At 43.7% G+C, this 16,922-nt stretch overlaps 1 protein-coding gene and 1 non-coding gene across 6 annotated transcripts in view; both read right to left on the reverse strand.

Moving 5' to 3' along the window:
• Nucleotides 1-297: 297 nt before the first annotated feature.
• Nucleotides 298-16,922, reverse strand: part of LOC146197787 (protein unc-13 homolog B-like) — a 363,959-nt gene continuing 347,334 nt past the window's right edge. For all 5 annotated transcript variants that reach the window (XM_084593024.1, XM_084593021.1, XM_084593022.1 and 2 more), the window contains 4 exons: nt 13,584-13,797; nt 12,832-12,930; nt 9,644-9,803; nt 298-4,192 (listed from right to left, as the gene is read on the reverse strand). In XM_084593024.1, the coding sequence (XP_084449150.1) occupies nt 3,901-4,192; nt 9,644-9,803; nt 12,832-12,930; nt 13,584-13,797 (765 nt within the window). In that variant the 3' untranslated portion in view covers nt 298-3,900. The remainder of the gene's footprint in view (nt 4,193-9,643; nt 9,804-12,831; nt 12,931-13,583; nt 13,798-16,922) is intronic.
• Nucleotides 14,211-14,284, reverse strand: TRNAA-GGC (transfer RNA alanine (anticodon GGC)). The gene has a single exon. It is a non-coding gene; the product is annotated as a tRNA-Ala (tRNA).

Raw genomic sequence — 16,922 nt, forward strand, 5'->3', positions numbered from 1 at the left:
AACAGTTCAAATAAACTGCAGCAAATTCAACGACGATGCAGAATGAAAATCTGCAATGCTAGCACTCATTAACCAGCAAATCTGCGATGAAAAATGCAACCTTTATCTTTTAAAATGTGAAAATTGAATTGAGCGTCTGCTCCAGCAGCACTAAGAGGAGTCACGTGGTCCCACTTGCTCCCCTAGGTCAACGCTAGCGCCGTTCGCTCTCTTGATGGAGCTCGTGCCCAGTACCTGTTAATCTGGTTAAATCCCTGGTTGATCTTCACAAGGTCAAAACATAATGACAAATAAGGGTTTGAACTCAATAAATCAACTTTATTAGTCTCCACTGAGCCCCATGGAAGATATTTCCCAAGGGCACAACGACACTGTCGTATTATTGAACATTGCTCAACAGAGTTCAACAACAAGATTATCGCGAGAGCTTTTTTTTTTTTTTTTTTTTTCAGGTTCCAAAAAGATCTGTACATTTATTTCCACCTTTATTGTAAATACACAAAAAGTGTTTCCTTCCCATTTGACTTATTTACAAAGAGCATGCACAGAGGAGTAAGATTCCATTCTCTGGTTGTTAGAAAAAGAGTTATTTTGAGGACCATGCTTAGATGTGTCTGCGTGTGTTTGTGTATTGGCATCACACTCTGCGATATTCATGCATGCACACGCAAAGAACCGTGGAAAGCACACGTGACCAGAGAGCAAGATAAAAAAAACACGCACAAGGTGTGTAAGTGAACACGTCCAAGAGACTTTTTTTTTTGTGTCACTGTTAATGGGGCATGGCAGGAGAAAGGTGGGTCAACACAGGGAAAAAAACATTTGCACTTGCAGTTCACAGATGCTAGGTAATGGGTTACAACCATTTAGTTGTGCCATCATGACCATCCTAAGGCAAGACTCACCAGTTTTTATGGGAGTCTCGATAACAGTGGCAAACTGCTGACTTTTTTTTTTTTGCACCACCCAGGCAGCAGAATGATAGATGTGTTCATGGTTTGATGAACAGAAACAAGATATGCAGTAATGATGACAGAAGTCAGCAGTTTGTAAGAAAGGCAACAGACAAGAATCAACAACTGCAAGCTCTCAACATGACCACTTCTAAACTGAAACAGGATCAGCTGTCCACAAGCTCTTACGAACACAGAAGTGAGAATGCCTGCGTAGACATCTTGTGCCTTTTGAAGGCAAACAGGTAAAACAGTTGTAAACCTGTTCAAAGAAGAGCAGCTGGGGAGGGAGACTTGGTTACAGTGTACTGAGAGCAATGATCTTTCACAACCAAATGTTACAGGTAATGTCTCATGTCTGTGCCAGTTGCAAGTGGCGAGTAGGGCCAGTGAAATCTTGGCTGTGCAAAGGGTCCCCATTGCTGCCTACAAATTTTGCTGCCATGCTCAAGGCTGCAATATTTGATCTCTGTATCAGCAGGACACCTTACCTCAACAGTGTGACATACACTTGATGTAACAGTGCCTGTTGGAGCAAGTCGCGGTTATGCATGAAGCCGCAGGAAAAATGCAAAAAGCTATGAGTCTTCAGAAGTGGCGGTCCAGCACAAGCTGCCTAATATTCTTCCTGGGCAATGGTCCACTACAAAGAACATCAGGTTTCTGAAATATAAACTAAGAAAGGAAACTGAAGTCCAAGCTAAATGTGAAGCATTTCTTGCCACCACGCAGATGCAGCTCTCATCTTTGCGTGGTCCTTTCCCAAGGTCCCTAGTGTCCTCTGCAACAATGAGTTGGCTCTCCGGCTGCAGCACTGGCACTAAAATTAGTCACAGGTCCGTGCACAGCATTGCAATTAACTGATGTTATGTGACGAACTGCTTGCAGGCAGTTGACAATAAACTAAGAAATGGCCATTTATTGCACTAAACTTAAGGCCACATCAACATTGCTGGTCGCTGGCGATGCTGCCATGCATGTGTTCTTGCTGCACATTTCTTGCAGAACAGATTCGCCCTTCCAGTGGTAGCTCTTTCAGTCAGATTCACACTCACGAAAAGAGAGAGGGGGAGGGGTAACACAGACAGCGCTGAGGTCAGCCTACAGGCAGGCCTCCAGAAAGGATGCGTCACGATGCTATCGCAAGTTGAGCGTCACAACCATGGCGGCATTATTGTACACACCAAACCTCTGGTGCAAGACACCACAGTGGTTTGATGCTACTGCACAGCAGTCAAATGGAAATGAATGACTGGAAGACAAACTAAAGTCACTGAATAGCCTTCAATAATTGCAGAGATATGCCAACACCTCAAAAATAAAGTTGCAACTGAGCCTACTTTTGTGGCAAAACTTTTCCATGCCATTTTGGCTGAAGTATGCTGCGGCCTGAAATGAATACCTGTAACATGTGCGAAAAGAAAAAGTACCAACTGCTACATTTCATTCAAACTTTGATGGCAGTGTGGCCATATGGTGACCACTGATGCAGTTATGAAAGTCATCACAGTACAGTCGGCAATGAGAACACTAGAATGCACAGCTATGTGACATGTAAGTGAAGCTATGACCAAAAAACATTTAGATTTTTACAGGCATATGCGCAGCTCTCACATGAACGAAAAGTAGCATTAAAGAAAAACAAAGTACTACAAAATCATGCATCTAAATGCTACATTATTAATTGAAAATGTTGAGTTTCAGTTGAAATGCATGTTGGATACAACTTAAACAAACACCATTCCAAAGCTACACAGTGACTCCAGTATGCCCTGTCACCAGGCCAACTATTTTCTGTTTTTTGACAAAGAACACTAACTAGGTTTTACACTAATTTGACCTTATTTGGTGTATGACTTCACGGTCAAAATGATATTTTTACACAATCAATAATGCATCAGTGCATTTTACTAACCATTATTCACCGTGCTCAAACACAACTGGAGCGTACCTCACGTACAGTTTCGGACAGTCGCAGTTTCACTAACATTCATTAATTTTTTTGCTTCAATGTTCTAGGCAATGTTATTATTAACAATCGAGGCTCTAAGCAGATGTGGCACGGCCTCCACAAAACCTCTCTGCCTTCCATGCAGTATGGGCAACGGGTGTGTAAAAAAACAGCACTGTGGTTTTCTTAATGGCAGAGCCAAGCAACGTAATGGGACATGAACTAATATAATATTCCAAATGTAACACTCAATGCAACTTATTGAAAAAAAAAACAAAAAAAAGAGCGTCACATTTTCGTAACAGCACAGCTGTAGGCTTAAAGTCTGTTGTGTAGAACTTCCTCTATGCTGTCTAGACAGCATATTTTTGCTGCCAGCTCGTTTGCGGTCCTAAAGTACTTACAGATCCCTGGGTCTGGGACCTAGTAATTTCATGTGAATCAGCTACATCTGAAACAATCAGTATAGGTCTGCCTATGTCCAGTGTGATGTGACGGAATACTTGAGTCCAAACTTCAAGCTCAGAAACATAACCAAGCATGGCGTAAGGCAATTCACACAGAGAGCATTAATTGGACAAGCAATTAATCATTCCACTTCCAAGTACTCAACAGTGCAGAGTTAAGTTCATGTACAATAAGCCTGTTCTCTATCACAGTTTGGACCTTAATCGCTTGTTACTCAAGATATAGGCAGCACTGTACCAGCTGCATCAAATGCATCTGAAACATACAACTGACCACTGATAAAAAAAATTTGCTTTAACCAACTACAACGAGCAAACAAACAAATTATTTAGCTAGGAATCAGAACAATACATCAACCACAGTGCAAGTTCCGCCCGAATTATCAGTAGTAGTCTACTGCAGCTCCACTGGCTTCAACTACCAGTCCTGGTTGATGCTCTTTTCAACACGTTTTCTTTGCATAACTTGGTAATGTGAACACACCACTTCCCCCGAAGATGCTTCCGTCACAGCACTGGTTCAGTGTGATTAGCTCCGGGGAATGTTCTCGTCAGTGCGCATCTCTGATTTGAGGCGCACAAACTCTTTGGCGACCTCGTCATTGGATCGCTGCGAGAGGATCCGCAGCACAGTCCACCCCGTCTCATCCATGTGGATGCGCCTTCCAAGGGGCAGCCAGCAAGCGCAGCTGCCCTGCTCCATGATGTCCCGCAACTGCATCACGGCAACTCCTACCAGCCGGTCCTCCCGGGCAAAGCAGTAGTCCTTGACACAGATATGCAGTTCATACGACGATGGGCTCTCCTCGTTTCCCATCATGCTGCAAAGTGGGGAGCAACTTTTGTGAGCTGGCATTCATATTTTAAAATCGCACTTCCTTTTCTTAGCACAGTAAATGCTTGTTAATTCGGCCTTCAAGGGAACAAACAAAATGTTACAACTAACAGAGTGAGGGAGAGAGAACCAAACAGAAGAACTGAAAGACGGGGAGGTCAACTAGGCGATGCCTAGTAGTGCTACCCTACACGTGGAGAGAGGAACAAAGGGAGAAAAAGGGCTGCTATGATAAGGGGACAGAGGGTAAAGTTCACAGTCGGGCACTCAGCCCCGAGTCCTTTAAGAACTTCAGGAGTGGCTTCTTCACTTTCTTTGCGATGAAAGTTTTGTCCCAGATCCCAGAATCTGCTTCTGCAAGAGGTTGAGAGTCCAAGCAGCAGAGCGTAGCAGCCAGGAAGGCATGCTATTTGCTTAAACTAAGGGCAGTGACAAAGTATGTGTCCAATCATTTCATCACATCCACGCTGCTCACATGATGGAGAGTCTGCCATTGCGATGAGATGGGAATGGGTGTTTGTAAACACCACTCCCAGCCACAAGTGGCACAAAAGAATAGCATCACAGTGAGGGAGGCTAAATGGTATCTGCAGTTGAAGTAAGGGGTCAAAGTGGTGCGAACGGAATGTTAAGTCTTCATATGATTGCATAGTCACATTTTAAGTGAGCAGTCGAAGGTGCCTTGCTGCGCTGCCTGTTGTCAGTGGTATCTGGACAATGTTGGTTGTACATGAGCCGATCAAACAGCATCATCAGCTAATTCACTGCAAACAGTGCCACCATGGCTTGGTAGCCACTGGAAGGCAATTTTGTGAGCCTCTTCTACTGCCTGATGGTGCTTACCTCTGCTACAAGTTGCTCATTGTCGCCATGGCTCAAAGCAGAGTAAAGATATTGTAGGGAAGCTTTAGAGTGACAGAAGACAGCCCATTTCTGAGGTGCTTGTCCATTTCTACCCCAGCAGAGATAGTCCTATGTGAAATTAGTTGGTTAATTTTGGCCTGTCTTGCAGGAACAACCACAATGCAAGCAGACCTAGTAGAGGTTATGGAGACATACGTATAGACGTGAGTACGATTCCAATAGTAAAAATGTAGCATGGAGAGTGTCCGTTGCTTCAGATGTTGTCTGGGTAAATTCGATTTCTTCACTATCGCTGGAATAGCAAGGCGTCCATATGACAACTGCAGACACCAGTGGAGAGGGAGGTCGTGTTGCTGAGATCAACTGTTTTGGGATGGATGACTGTTTCATTGCTATTGTAAAACAGGTATTCGGCTCTGATATGTTCAGCGCCTGATGCAGAAGAGAACGACGACAAGCATGTTCAACACGCGTGATAGTCAGGAAAGAAAACGACGACGAAGCTCGCTTCGACGCTCGTACGTGTGCTCACGACTGATCGCAGAACGTTCCATTGACTGTTGAAGACGTATCGCTTTGTTCAAGGTCTTCTACAACACTATGATCTTCGCAAATAAAGAATGTGGTCTTTGCATAGGCAGAGGCGCAAGGTGATGCAGGGGAATCCTCGAATTATAATGTATGTGCATTCGCAGGGAGTTTAGGGGCAATATACGCTGAAAGCGGAAAGTCTCTAGCGAGTGCAATTTTTTCTAATGTTGATGTGCTCTGAGAGAGACCCAGGCTCTCTTGCAAACACTTGCAAACCCTAGCAAAAAAGACCAATAGGGCGCGTTATTGGTTTTATAAGAATCGGTATTGGTTCTGTAGGTATTCTATGTGTTTTATCTGCATTTCTATGAGACTATTCAGAAACTCATAAATCTTATAGACTGGTACATATTTGTCCTATAGGCAATAGTATTGGTTTCATAGGTTTATCGGTGGGTTGTATAAGAAAAGTATCAGACCAGTGCAGAAGCCCATACATCTTATAGGCTGATACATGCTTGTCTTGTAGACTACTACATATTGGTTCATGTGTCTGATACATCAGTATGCCTTTGTTTATGGGTCTTGCATGCAGGATCAGTACGTTGGAGATTTTAGGTCTTTGTCATTGTTTCCTTTTCCATCTCGGACACATCCCCAAAACTCACGCATTCATCCCGTTTATTGAGTGTTGCCGTAACGTACAATATTAGCCGCAATAACAATTGAGAACGCTGCGCGCGGTCTCAACAAACTACGTACGGTTGGAGCCGCAGGACGCGCGACGCTGTTGCTACTGGATCACTGAATGGAGATGGGAAAGCACGCGGATATATAGCACGGTTCTGTCGGGGCCCAGCTCAGTCACAATCACCTACATGTGCAGAGCAGGACGGTGAAATGGATTGAGTGGCGCGCGTCCAAGCAACTGCAACGCTGCAACCGCCGCCGAAGCGAGAGGAGTCGACATCGAGCACGCGACGAGTACGGCTCGAGCTGCCGACGAGGTAGCGCGATACCGGCGGCGCTTCGCAGCGGAGAGGTAGGTTTCCTTTCTCTCACTCCAACTCCCGCGCAAGCGTTCCCGTGCTGGCCTCTCTCATCCTCCTTTCCACCTCTCCTCTGGGCGCGCATGCGCAGCTCCGTAGAGGCATTGGCGCTGGCGCGATCGCTGATCGGGCGGCAGTTCGGTCGGTGCCCTGTGTTTACAAGTTTTCGCCGATTTTCGGGATGCTTCTCGAGGATATCAACGTTCCAGCGCACGTTCAGCTTTTGATCAGGTGCGTGTGCATCACTTGCAACTTCGGGCTGACGTTTATACTTTGTCAGTGTATGATGTGGCTTTGCGTTGCAGAATGCCGTTGCCTGCACGCCAACAAAGGAATTTGAATCGCGCGGTGTGATATAACGCAGCGTCGAGTTTTAAAGTTGTCGGCACGATTTCTTGAAAGTATTGATGAAACTTTTTAGCGTTAATCTGTTTTCGAATATCGTGCGCACTGTGTTTAAGTGGCAGAACCTGTGGTGAGGCGCAAGGCGGAATGTTGGTTCAGCAGCTACCTCGGCGTTCAGTAATGGCGGCGCCTCTCCTAACTGCCTCCGCATGAATACGCGCGCAATCGCGGTTGCCGGTATATGTGTGGACCGATTTTTTGAAGTCATGGTGGTGTCGCGTTCTTGAAATCGCTTATTTTTCAAGCTGTAACGCAATTTTTTATTTCTTTCAGGTGCCTTAGCATTCGAGAGACATCATCGGGCCGAAATCCGCAATCTTGGAATCGAGGGCTACCTGGATGCAGTCAATGTTTGGATTATGTGCCAGTATGCGTTGCCGCTGTCATTGTGGATTAAAATGTGTATACATGCACCTGCTGCGTAACTCATCCCTAGAAAATGGAACATAGCTGCCCTCTCCTTTCAGGTGTTCGGAGAGGTAAAACACCCACAGCTACTCGATGAGACCAATATTCCATAGGGCCTACAAAACCAATAGGAAGCCTACTGGTTTTGTAGGTCTATCAGATTATTGACAGCTATGGGTGTACTAGCATTACAGACCTATCAGTTTATCAGATGCCATAGGACCGATAAAACCATAGCCTATACGACCAGTAAACAATTGACCTATAAAACCAATACTCCAGTAGACCTGTAAAACCAATCGGCTAGGATACCCATAAGACCAATACTCTGGCAGACCTATAAAACCAATATCAATAATCTGATAGGCTATTAGTTTTCTATCGGATTTTTTTGCTAGGGAAGGGCCTGAACCCGGACTGTCTGGAGGGTAGGCAAATTATTCCTGCAAGTGTTTGAAAGTACAAGTGTACTGTAACGCAAAAATCTCCAAAATAGTGCTCTGTACAACTCCAGCATTGACCAAACCAACGAGCCCCATGGTTTTCCACCAAGAGATTGGAGTAAGTGAGAGGCAGATGTAAACTTTCTTTGAGTAGGGTACAATACAGGCTCCATGACAGATGGCGTTCTATCAAAATTCCCAAAAAATGATGAGATTTCCAGTAAGAAATGATGTAACCGTCGATGCATACCGAATATGTTGTCATACATTTGTGTGTAAATGCCACAAGTGCGCGCTTTTCCAGTGAAATGCTGAGACCTTGCTTCTGGAGATAAGTTACCATTGCTGCCCAATGAAGTCTTGTATGCACCTGGAAGCGCATCATAGAGGAGGCCCAGATGCAATGTCATCAGTGTGCCTAGATAGATATCTGGATGTTGCTAGGGAGGTTTTCTAGGAGGGCGATGACTGCCACGGTAAACAAAGTAGGGCTGAGGACATTGCCCTGGGATGCATCATGATAGGTCAGTATGTATAATGCACAGGTGCTAGCCATCTTCACATTGAATAAGAAATTACTTTTTAGTGATACAGCTCTCTATTCACGCATTCGATTCACCCAAACAGACATTGAGGACACAGTGCGTCTTCGTTCAGCGCGCGTCGAAATACTGGAGAAAACAGTCGAAACTAGCCCAGAAAGTGTAGCTGCATCCAATACCAACGCTGACTTGACGAAACTTTCTTCGGAAATTAGAGCACTGACTAACAAGTGCGATGACACTGAAAAGCACTTCCGCCGCTCAAACTTGTTGTTCCTCGGAATTCAGGATGGAACCCAGTGAAAGTTTGGATCAGTCAAAGGCTCACATTGTTTCCTTTTGCCGTGAACATCTAGATATAACAATCTGTAAACAAGAAATAGAATGCGCACACCGAGTGGGTTGTTTTCAGTCATAAAAAAAACCGTCCAATCATTGTTAAACTTGCACATTTTAAAGATAGATCAAGATTTCTTGTCGAGGTCACAAATTTAAAGAAATCGCATTCTCAGTCCGTGAGGATTACTCAGCCAAAGTTCGAGAAGCTAGGAAAAAAGCTTTTCTCTTATGGCAAACAAATTAACCCCTCTTTTAAGATCCGCTTTCACAAGTTAGTCATCAGCAAAAAAGTATTCACTTACAACACCGAAACGGACTCCATTTTAGAACTAAAGTCATAGCGGTTAATGGAGGTGCAGTGCTTTCCTACTGGAAGCTGCGGCTGCGGTGTTACCAGACCAGCAGGCAGTTTCGCATACCGTCTATCGGAAACGGAAAACAGAGTAGGAGGCATTTGGACAAAGGCTATGACAGTATGCTGGATAACAAGCATTGGGGAACTTGGTCTTTGCTCCGTTTTCTGTGAATATCACCAAGAAGAGAAATGCATATCATGCAACTATAAGAGGCATACGGCAATGATGCATGCAGGACGATGCAAGTTGTGCACACAAAACTTATGACGCAAAATGCCTTGCCTTCATTTCTACACAAAGAGTAACAGAAGCACCGAGGCTCCGCCACTCATGTACAAGATGTCTTTCATGTAAAAAACAGTGAGCTTGCAAAATACTGTAATAAGATATTGCTAGCTATAATCCAAACCACAAAGCCTTCGCGATGGTACGCAGTTCTATACACTTGTAACACTATCCACATGCTGCATATTTTTCATAATCATTCACAATGTACTCACAAGTGGAAGGTCTCGTTGTATTTGGGGGACCAGTTATTGTTCTTCGACTTTGTGGCATGTTTTCGTCGCCTCTCGCTTAAGTTGGGCCCAATGATATTCACTTCCACAAACGGACGGAACATGCTTGTGTTGGGCCACTTGATGTCATTGGCAGCAACCACTGGTAAACAGGGAATAGGAGTGCACCCATTATTAGTACTTGACCTTACAAAGGCTCCATTATGCTGTGATACCTTCAATCCTCCTTTACTCAACCAGTGACAGTCCTTCTACCAAAATCTTTCTAGCCCCCCTTTCTTGCATAGTTAAATATTCAACGAAAATATTTTTATACAGGGGCGTAAGTAGGCGCAAGCATTTTGGAGCAGCTTTGGAGCAGTAAAACAAGTTCTAGAACATTAAAATTATGTTTGGCGGACTGTTTCTAAGGTCAAATGCTTTTAATGCAAATTTTCTATTCCTGAAATACAAAGAATTCAATTTGATTCCGTTTCCTTCAATATTCAATGCCACACACGCATCAGAGCTAAAATATGTGCTTACAAGTTCTAAAATCACACAGTTGACCTGAGTAACAGTCTGGAACAGACTAGCAGCAAATGAAATGCTTGCTTCTACATTTCATACTTCAGCATTTGACAAAAAGCTTTTGATTATTTTGACTTGATAGACTCGAACATGGAGCCTACCACTTTGACGAGTTCAAGCACTTGTCTGGAAGGAGTTCACTTCAATGAGCCGCACATCTCTGCTCCCTATCTTGTGCATATCATTCTTTACCCTATGCCACTGCTGAAAAATTCCTGGGCACCAGCCAGTAGTGCTTTTAGGGAGGATAGATGACGCTCAACATTAGCCTTTGATCCTCCTTCAGTTCTTTTACTTCACAGCCTTCTGCCAGTAGCTTCTCCTGTTTTCGCCTAATCAATGCTGGGCCTTGCTTAATTTCAATACTTTAGTGGATAGGCTTAGTATGGCATTGCAAAACATCTCAAGGACACTTCCAGTGATTGATACCTCTGCAGCGTCACCCCTATAACGCTTTCAGTATATTTTCTATGATGCAGACTTGAGGCGCTTGTTATTAACAAAGACGCTTCATGGTGAAGTACCGGCTTGTTTTCAGAGGAGAAATAATAGAAAAACTTATGCAGGTCTTTGTTGCCGGATAAGATTCCTAATGGCTCGATGTGTCTGCAGCGGGTGCTTTGCTTGCTGCTCGCACTTCTCTCACAACCGATGATTCAAAAGGCTGGGGGAAAGTCTAATGTCAAGTGCACAGAACATTTTTAAAAATAATTAGTTCCTTCCAATCCCTTGTGATATAATATTTATTATGCTCTATGCTTTTATAATTTATGAAAATTATATATGAATTAGGCCCAACACAAGATGCATTATAACAGTGCCAGTGATGTGCTGCCATTGTTTAGACTACGGCGGCTCCTATAGCGTGCACACGCAACTCATAGCACACCACCATCGTGCTATGCTTCTCACGGTCACTTTACTAAATTCAATCGGACAACCTTTTTGGCATGCCATACAATGGCCTACTGTGTGGCAGAAAAAAAGGATTCGACGGCAGAACATTAGGGCAGCTGGTTTGGAGCAGTTTTAGAGCAATATTCCATTTTGGAGCAGAGCAGGATGAAGCAGGAAAAGCAGTTTAGAGCAGACTGAAGCAGAATGGAGCAGCACTTTCACCCCTGTTTATAACTCTTTTTCATATTAGTAAATGCTTCACAAACAGTCAGGTGAAAAATACATGGCTTAATTAGTAAGTGACAGAAAATAATGCATTATGGTGCTAGACCAGCTGACCAAAATCAAGTACTTTGGACTAAAGAAATCCGCAATTCAGCATATGTACTAGCGGCAATTTTTAAAGTAATTTTAAGGGGGAAATGCAGGGCTAGAGGGTCAATTTTTGAACTGTTGCACCAATTTTGACATTTTCAAGGATGGCTTACCTTCCGCTTATTAGAACATATTCTAAGTTTCGTCACCTTAGCACAAATAGAAAAAAAAGGTATAGCTGTCATAATGAGTAATTAAGTGTGTCAGCTTAGGAAAACTATGATTTCAAAAATGATGAAGATGTACTAATCGTTTGTGCTTAGATAACTTCTAGGTAGTTCATTGTGCAGGATAAGGTTGTTCATGGTGCAGGATAAGGCCAATTGCAGATTCTTTATATTTTTGTAAGAATCTGAGCACTTTAAAAACAATCCTTTGTTGTCATTATATGCCACATATTTGATAGTTTATTTTTCTTAGAGAATAATTAGAAATGCAAAAAGTCCTTTCCCGAGAAAATTTTAGATCAGAAACCGCCTTGAAAGCAGCCTTTGGCAAAAGAGTTTAGAAATGGTAAATTTCCTAACGATTGAGCTCTGGCAAAAAACAATGCAAGCCGAGAAAAATGAGTTCAAAGGTTTCAGAACATGGTATTTAAATTTAGGGCATAAATAACTAAATAAAAGTGGTCTGGTGCATACGCTGGGCTGTCCTTTTCAACATGACACTGCTCTGTGGTAATTGTTTCTAGTTGCCTCTATTTCTTTTTTCAGCACTACAGTTGTCCAGTGCCCCTGTCTGCGGTCACGAAATGCTTTTTTTGGTTGCTTGATGGACTTGAATCTTCATCTAAGATCCATATTCTCATTTCCAGCTTGTCGAGTACTCAGCTTAGCCAGGCTCCCAGTGGTGCGAAAAGCATTAGAAAGTTACACGTGCATTTTAGCCAATCCGAGCTTCTATTTCGGTTTTCCAGCTAATCTGCTCTTGCCCTGACCAAAACTTTGCCTTTTCTGTATTTTTTAGTTGCCTGCTATACTCCCAATAGCAGGTCTTTTCTGGCTAGAGAGCACGACAAACAAGCATTCTAAGTTGGGGATACACTCTACGTTTTTTTTGTGAAAATTGTGATTTTAGCCATGCATGCCCCCCTTAAGCCAAGAAGCAGCTTATATTTATTTACTTTCTTGCCTTTAGAGGTTAGAAAATGCATTAAGAGGAAATACAAGCCATGCGTACATCTTTGGTCACAACTCTTTCAAATTGAAAAAAGTAAAAATGACCTTTTTTTTGAAATGAAGATGAAGATCATGACTGTTAAGACTGCACACTCAAAATGTGCAACTCTTAGGGAAAAGTGGCTTAATGCGACAGAGCGCACTCAATACCTTTTACGGTGATCTTGTGCTCTCCTGTGCCTGGGTGCATGAATAGATCAACCTGCACTGATACTTCACCAACACTGCCTTCTTCAGCACTTGGTTGATCTGCAACAAACGCAATGGACAAAAAAACAATTCTCTCTATGCCAGCTATACTAGGTTGCTCTTCTAAAGCACAACGTTCTTGGCTGAGGCAGTACAGATGAAAGGTCTATAGCATTTAGTAAGGCTCGAAGCATACAACGCCTCACATATAGCACTGTTCCACACAGACGTAATGCAAGGCAGTTGCTGTATACACATAATTTCTAAGAGTCCGCATATCTGCAGAAATACTGTGTATTAGAGCATGCATTAACTGCCAAAGTGCAATAGCACAGTGCTAATGGGTACGAACACTCATTTTTGCACTTCCAATCAAGAAAGCCACAGTCTAGGGACCTCTCATCTCTGGACAAAGCTACCACAACAGAGATGAGATAAGGGATAATTTAGAAAGCATAAATGGCACACAAACTAATTTATTACAGCTGATTCTGGAACTGCTATCTTTTTCTTGCAGATATTAAATCAGTGATGAGCAAAGAGCCAGCAGAAAAATAATACGAGGAAGCATCACAAGGGCCTGAGAAGGAAAGTATGAAGACTAGTGAATTGGTGCCCTTACAAAGGTTAAGGCTTCCCAGTTTGTGTCCAACAAGTACTTAGGAGCTTCAGGACAAGTAAGCCTAGAAGGAATATTTTTTTGAAGCACTGACCTTGCTTGGTCTGGGTGGAGACGAAGGTTTTGATGAGTGTGTCAGTCGTCTGGGTGTACAGGGAGAGGGCATATCGAAGGCTCTGCAGCTCGGGGCTCTTGTCCAAGAATGTCTTCTTAAGGCCATTGCCACCCGCATGAAAGTACTGCTTGATGGTGTCCAGTGCCACATCCAGCACAGCACACTGCTTTGGTGTGAGGTTCTTCTCCACTTCCTGCACAAACACACCGGTATGCTAACTAGCCTGAACGTGTAAGAAGTTGTGGGTGATTCCTGACACTACATAAATGAGGTTATATTTCACAGTGATAGCTGTACACAGCCATCCTGAGAGTAATTGGCGTCGTCGTAGGGGCCAGTTTTTTGACACCGCCATCCAAGAGATTTGGTCAGTGTCACAGTGTCAAAAATGAGGCCATAAAATTTTGTGCAGGTCAGAAGGTAAAAATAAATATTTGCTGATCACAGAGAACATAAGTGCTGGCTAAAAAGTGCATTAAGTGTTCTACATAAGTTGATTTTTAATAAGAAAGTAATTACTCATTGGCATCCACCTAAGCACAGCCATACAGCTACAAAGGAAAGCTATACAGCTTTCTCAGAAACTTGGTAGTTAAAGGAAAATTCATCCTGGTCCAGGGATCGAACCCGGGACAACCGCCTTGCCGGGGCAGTCGCTCTACCACCTGAGCTAACCAGGACGATCAGCAGAACAAATGGTAGGGCGAGAACAAATTGATCTATAACTCGAAGTGGGAATGATGTTGATCAAATATTAATGGGTTCCAAGGCACGGTAGTGTTTAAGTACAAAACAAGAATGGCCAGCTTGAAAACGTTGCAAACCTCATGACTTCGCCTAGCCTGTGGTTGATTTTAACTACACATCAGCATTTAGTTATGACAGCAGTGACGATGGAACCAAAGTGGAACATCGACATCTGCATGCTGGTTAGTTAAGTACTCATCGTTAACCTCACTTACGTGTCCAGTATTATTTTGAGCCAAAAATACTAATAAACTTAGAAATTCCTTTGTTTATTTATTTTTTTTTGCAGATAGTGGCCAATAAGAGGCCAAATATTTTGTATATTCTGGAAAAATGTTAACTTTTTTTTTCTTTTCAGGTAGAAGTATATAATTACAAGTACAAGTCTTGTCTAAAATTTTTTGTAAAATCTTGATTTTGGCAATCAAAATTTTGTATTGCATCACATAGTTCATTGTTTGTACTCCTACGCCTAGAAAGCAAACTTATTTAGCTTCCATTTCATGTCATAAATAATATATTAAGCTTAATATAGCTTTTGCACAAACAAAACCTACAAAATGTGGTCATTTTTCCCATGACAGCAAAAGAGTTTAGAACAATAGAGTTAATAAGTTAATAAAAGTTAACCTTGACCCCAACTTCCCTCCGTCATGTCTTCACTGCGTAGGTCACTCTACATGAACACTGCATGCCAGTGAATAAAATGGTCCATTTTGGCTATTTTTCACATGCTGTAAATGCCTACACTGTTTAGCTGCACAAATCTTGTGCATCTTGCTGGGATGAAGTTGCAATATATGCTGTTGGCAACCACCTCCTGCAGAAGCTGTGGCCATACGGAGAGATTAGTTTAGTTTAGTTTATGGGGTTTAAGGTCCCACAGTGACTCAGGCTATGATCGAGAGCCGTCGTAGTGGAGGGCTCCGGAAATTCGACCAGCTGAGATTCTTTAATGTGAGATTCTCCATGGGTGCCTTGCTTTCAGCCTCCATTGAAAATCGGCCGCCGCGGCTGGGATTTGATCCTAGAAGTCGAGTGCCTTAGCCACTGCACCACCACGACTGGGCTGAGATGATCACCAACATGTGACAGTCAACTGTCATCATTTATCTACCGTGGGAACTTCGCGAACCTTTTGCATCACTGTCATTTTGAACGAAGCCCACTTTCCAGAAGCGATTATTGACAAGAAATCCGATAAGCTTGCAGGACCCAGGAACCAGCAACGGCAAAAAGATGCACCTCAGTGACTGACGGCACTACGTATGGAACACATGGCCGATGCGGCAATGCATAGGCGCAGGCACCCTGGTGCATTTTCTACAAGAGGCGTATCCTTGGAAGTGTTAATAATGGAATGCTCCACAGAAAGTCTAGGTCTTTTCTCGTCACTGCTGTGACATGTAAGCGTCCCCGGCGTGCACAACGTGTGTACACATGGTCACGTGTTGTTCACATTTTCATGGCACCAGGTTGACCCATTGGTCTTTTCCACCAGCTCCTCGTGCCCACTTTCACATTGCGAGCATCGTTTGGCTGATGTAACTGTAGCGTTTCAGTGTTTTTGTCTCTTCTAGGGTTGGCCCTCATAGACCAGATTTAATTGTTATAACTAGGAGTGTGTGAATATTCAAAATTTCGAATATTGTAAAAGAAGGCTAGGTCGAGACGGCGAGGTCGTGACGGCAAGGACAGCCAAGCCTTGTCTAGCGTTTTAATCCGATCACGAACTCAGGCGCGCGCCGGAGCCGGCGCCGCAGGACGATGATGATGGTATGTACAAATGAAAGAAGAAGATCATGGCATGTACAAATGAAAGAAGGTCCACAGAAGGCTCACACAATCTGCCCGGGGGGTCGGAAGCGGCCAGCCTGGTCGCTCCTAATTAACCGATGTACCGCGGCGCACAAACGGTTTCAAGCGAGAAACATGAACAATTTCAGTTCCACGGTGGCGTCGATCGGCTGGGGGATCAACAGGCGTGACTTTGTAGTTAACTGGAGAAGTTTGGCTGATAATCTCGTAGGGACCAAGGTAGCGGTGGTGGAATTTGTCACTAAGGCCAGGAGTGCGCAGTGGTGTATACAGCAGTACTTCGTCACCGGGACGATAAGAGACCACGCGATGCGTAGAATCGTAGCGACTCTTGCGGTCTTCCTGGCACGCTGCTGTGTTGAGGCGGGCAAGATGACGGCATCTGGCCACACGAGATAAGAACTGGGTAGGTACTGATGGGGAGTAGTCGGGCGTAGAGAAGAAGGAAACGTCGAGAATTGTAGTTGGAGGACGGCCATAAACGAGGAAAAATGGAGAATAACCGGTAGTCCGTTGTACTGCTGTGTTATAGGCGAAAGTGACGAATGGTAGAATAGTGTCCCAATTTCGATGATCCGGTGTGATGTACATGGAGATCATATTGGATAAGGTGCGGTGAAATCGCTCAGTCAGCCCGTTAGTCTGGGGATGGTAGCTTGAGGTTGTCTTATGAAGGGTGGATGACGCGTGAAGAACTTTGGCAACGACTGCCGATAAGAAGGCCGTCCCGCGGTCGCTTAGGAGCAACCGTGG

Source organism: Amblyomma maculatum, chromosome 2 (genome assembly GCF_055883805.1).
Source record: "Amblyomma maculatum isolate TAMU_Amacu chromosome 2, ASM5588380v1, whole genome shotgun sequence".
Taxonomy (NCBI): domain Eukaryota; kingdom Metazoa; phylum Arthropoda; class Arachnida; order Ixodida; family Ixodidae; genus Amblyomma; species Amblyomma maculatum.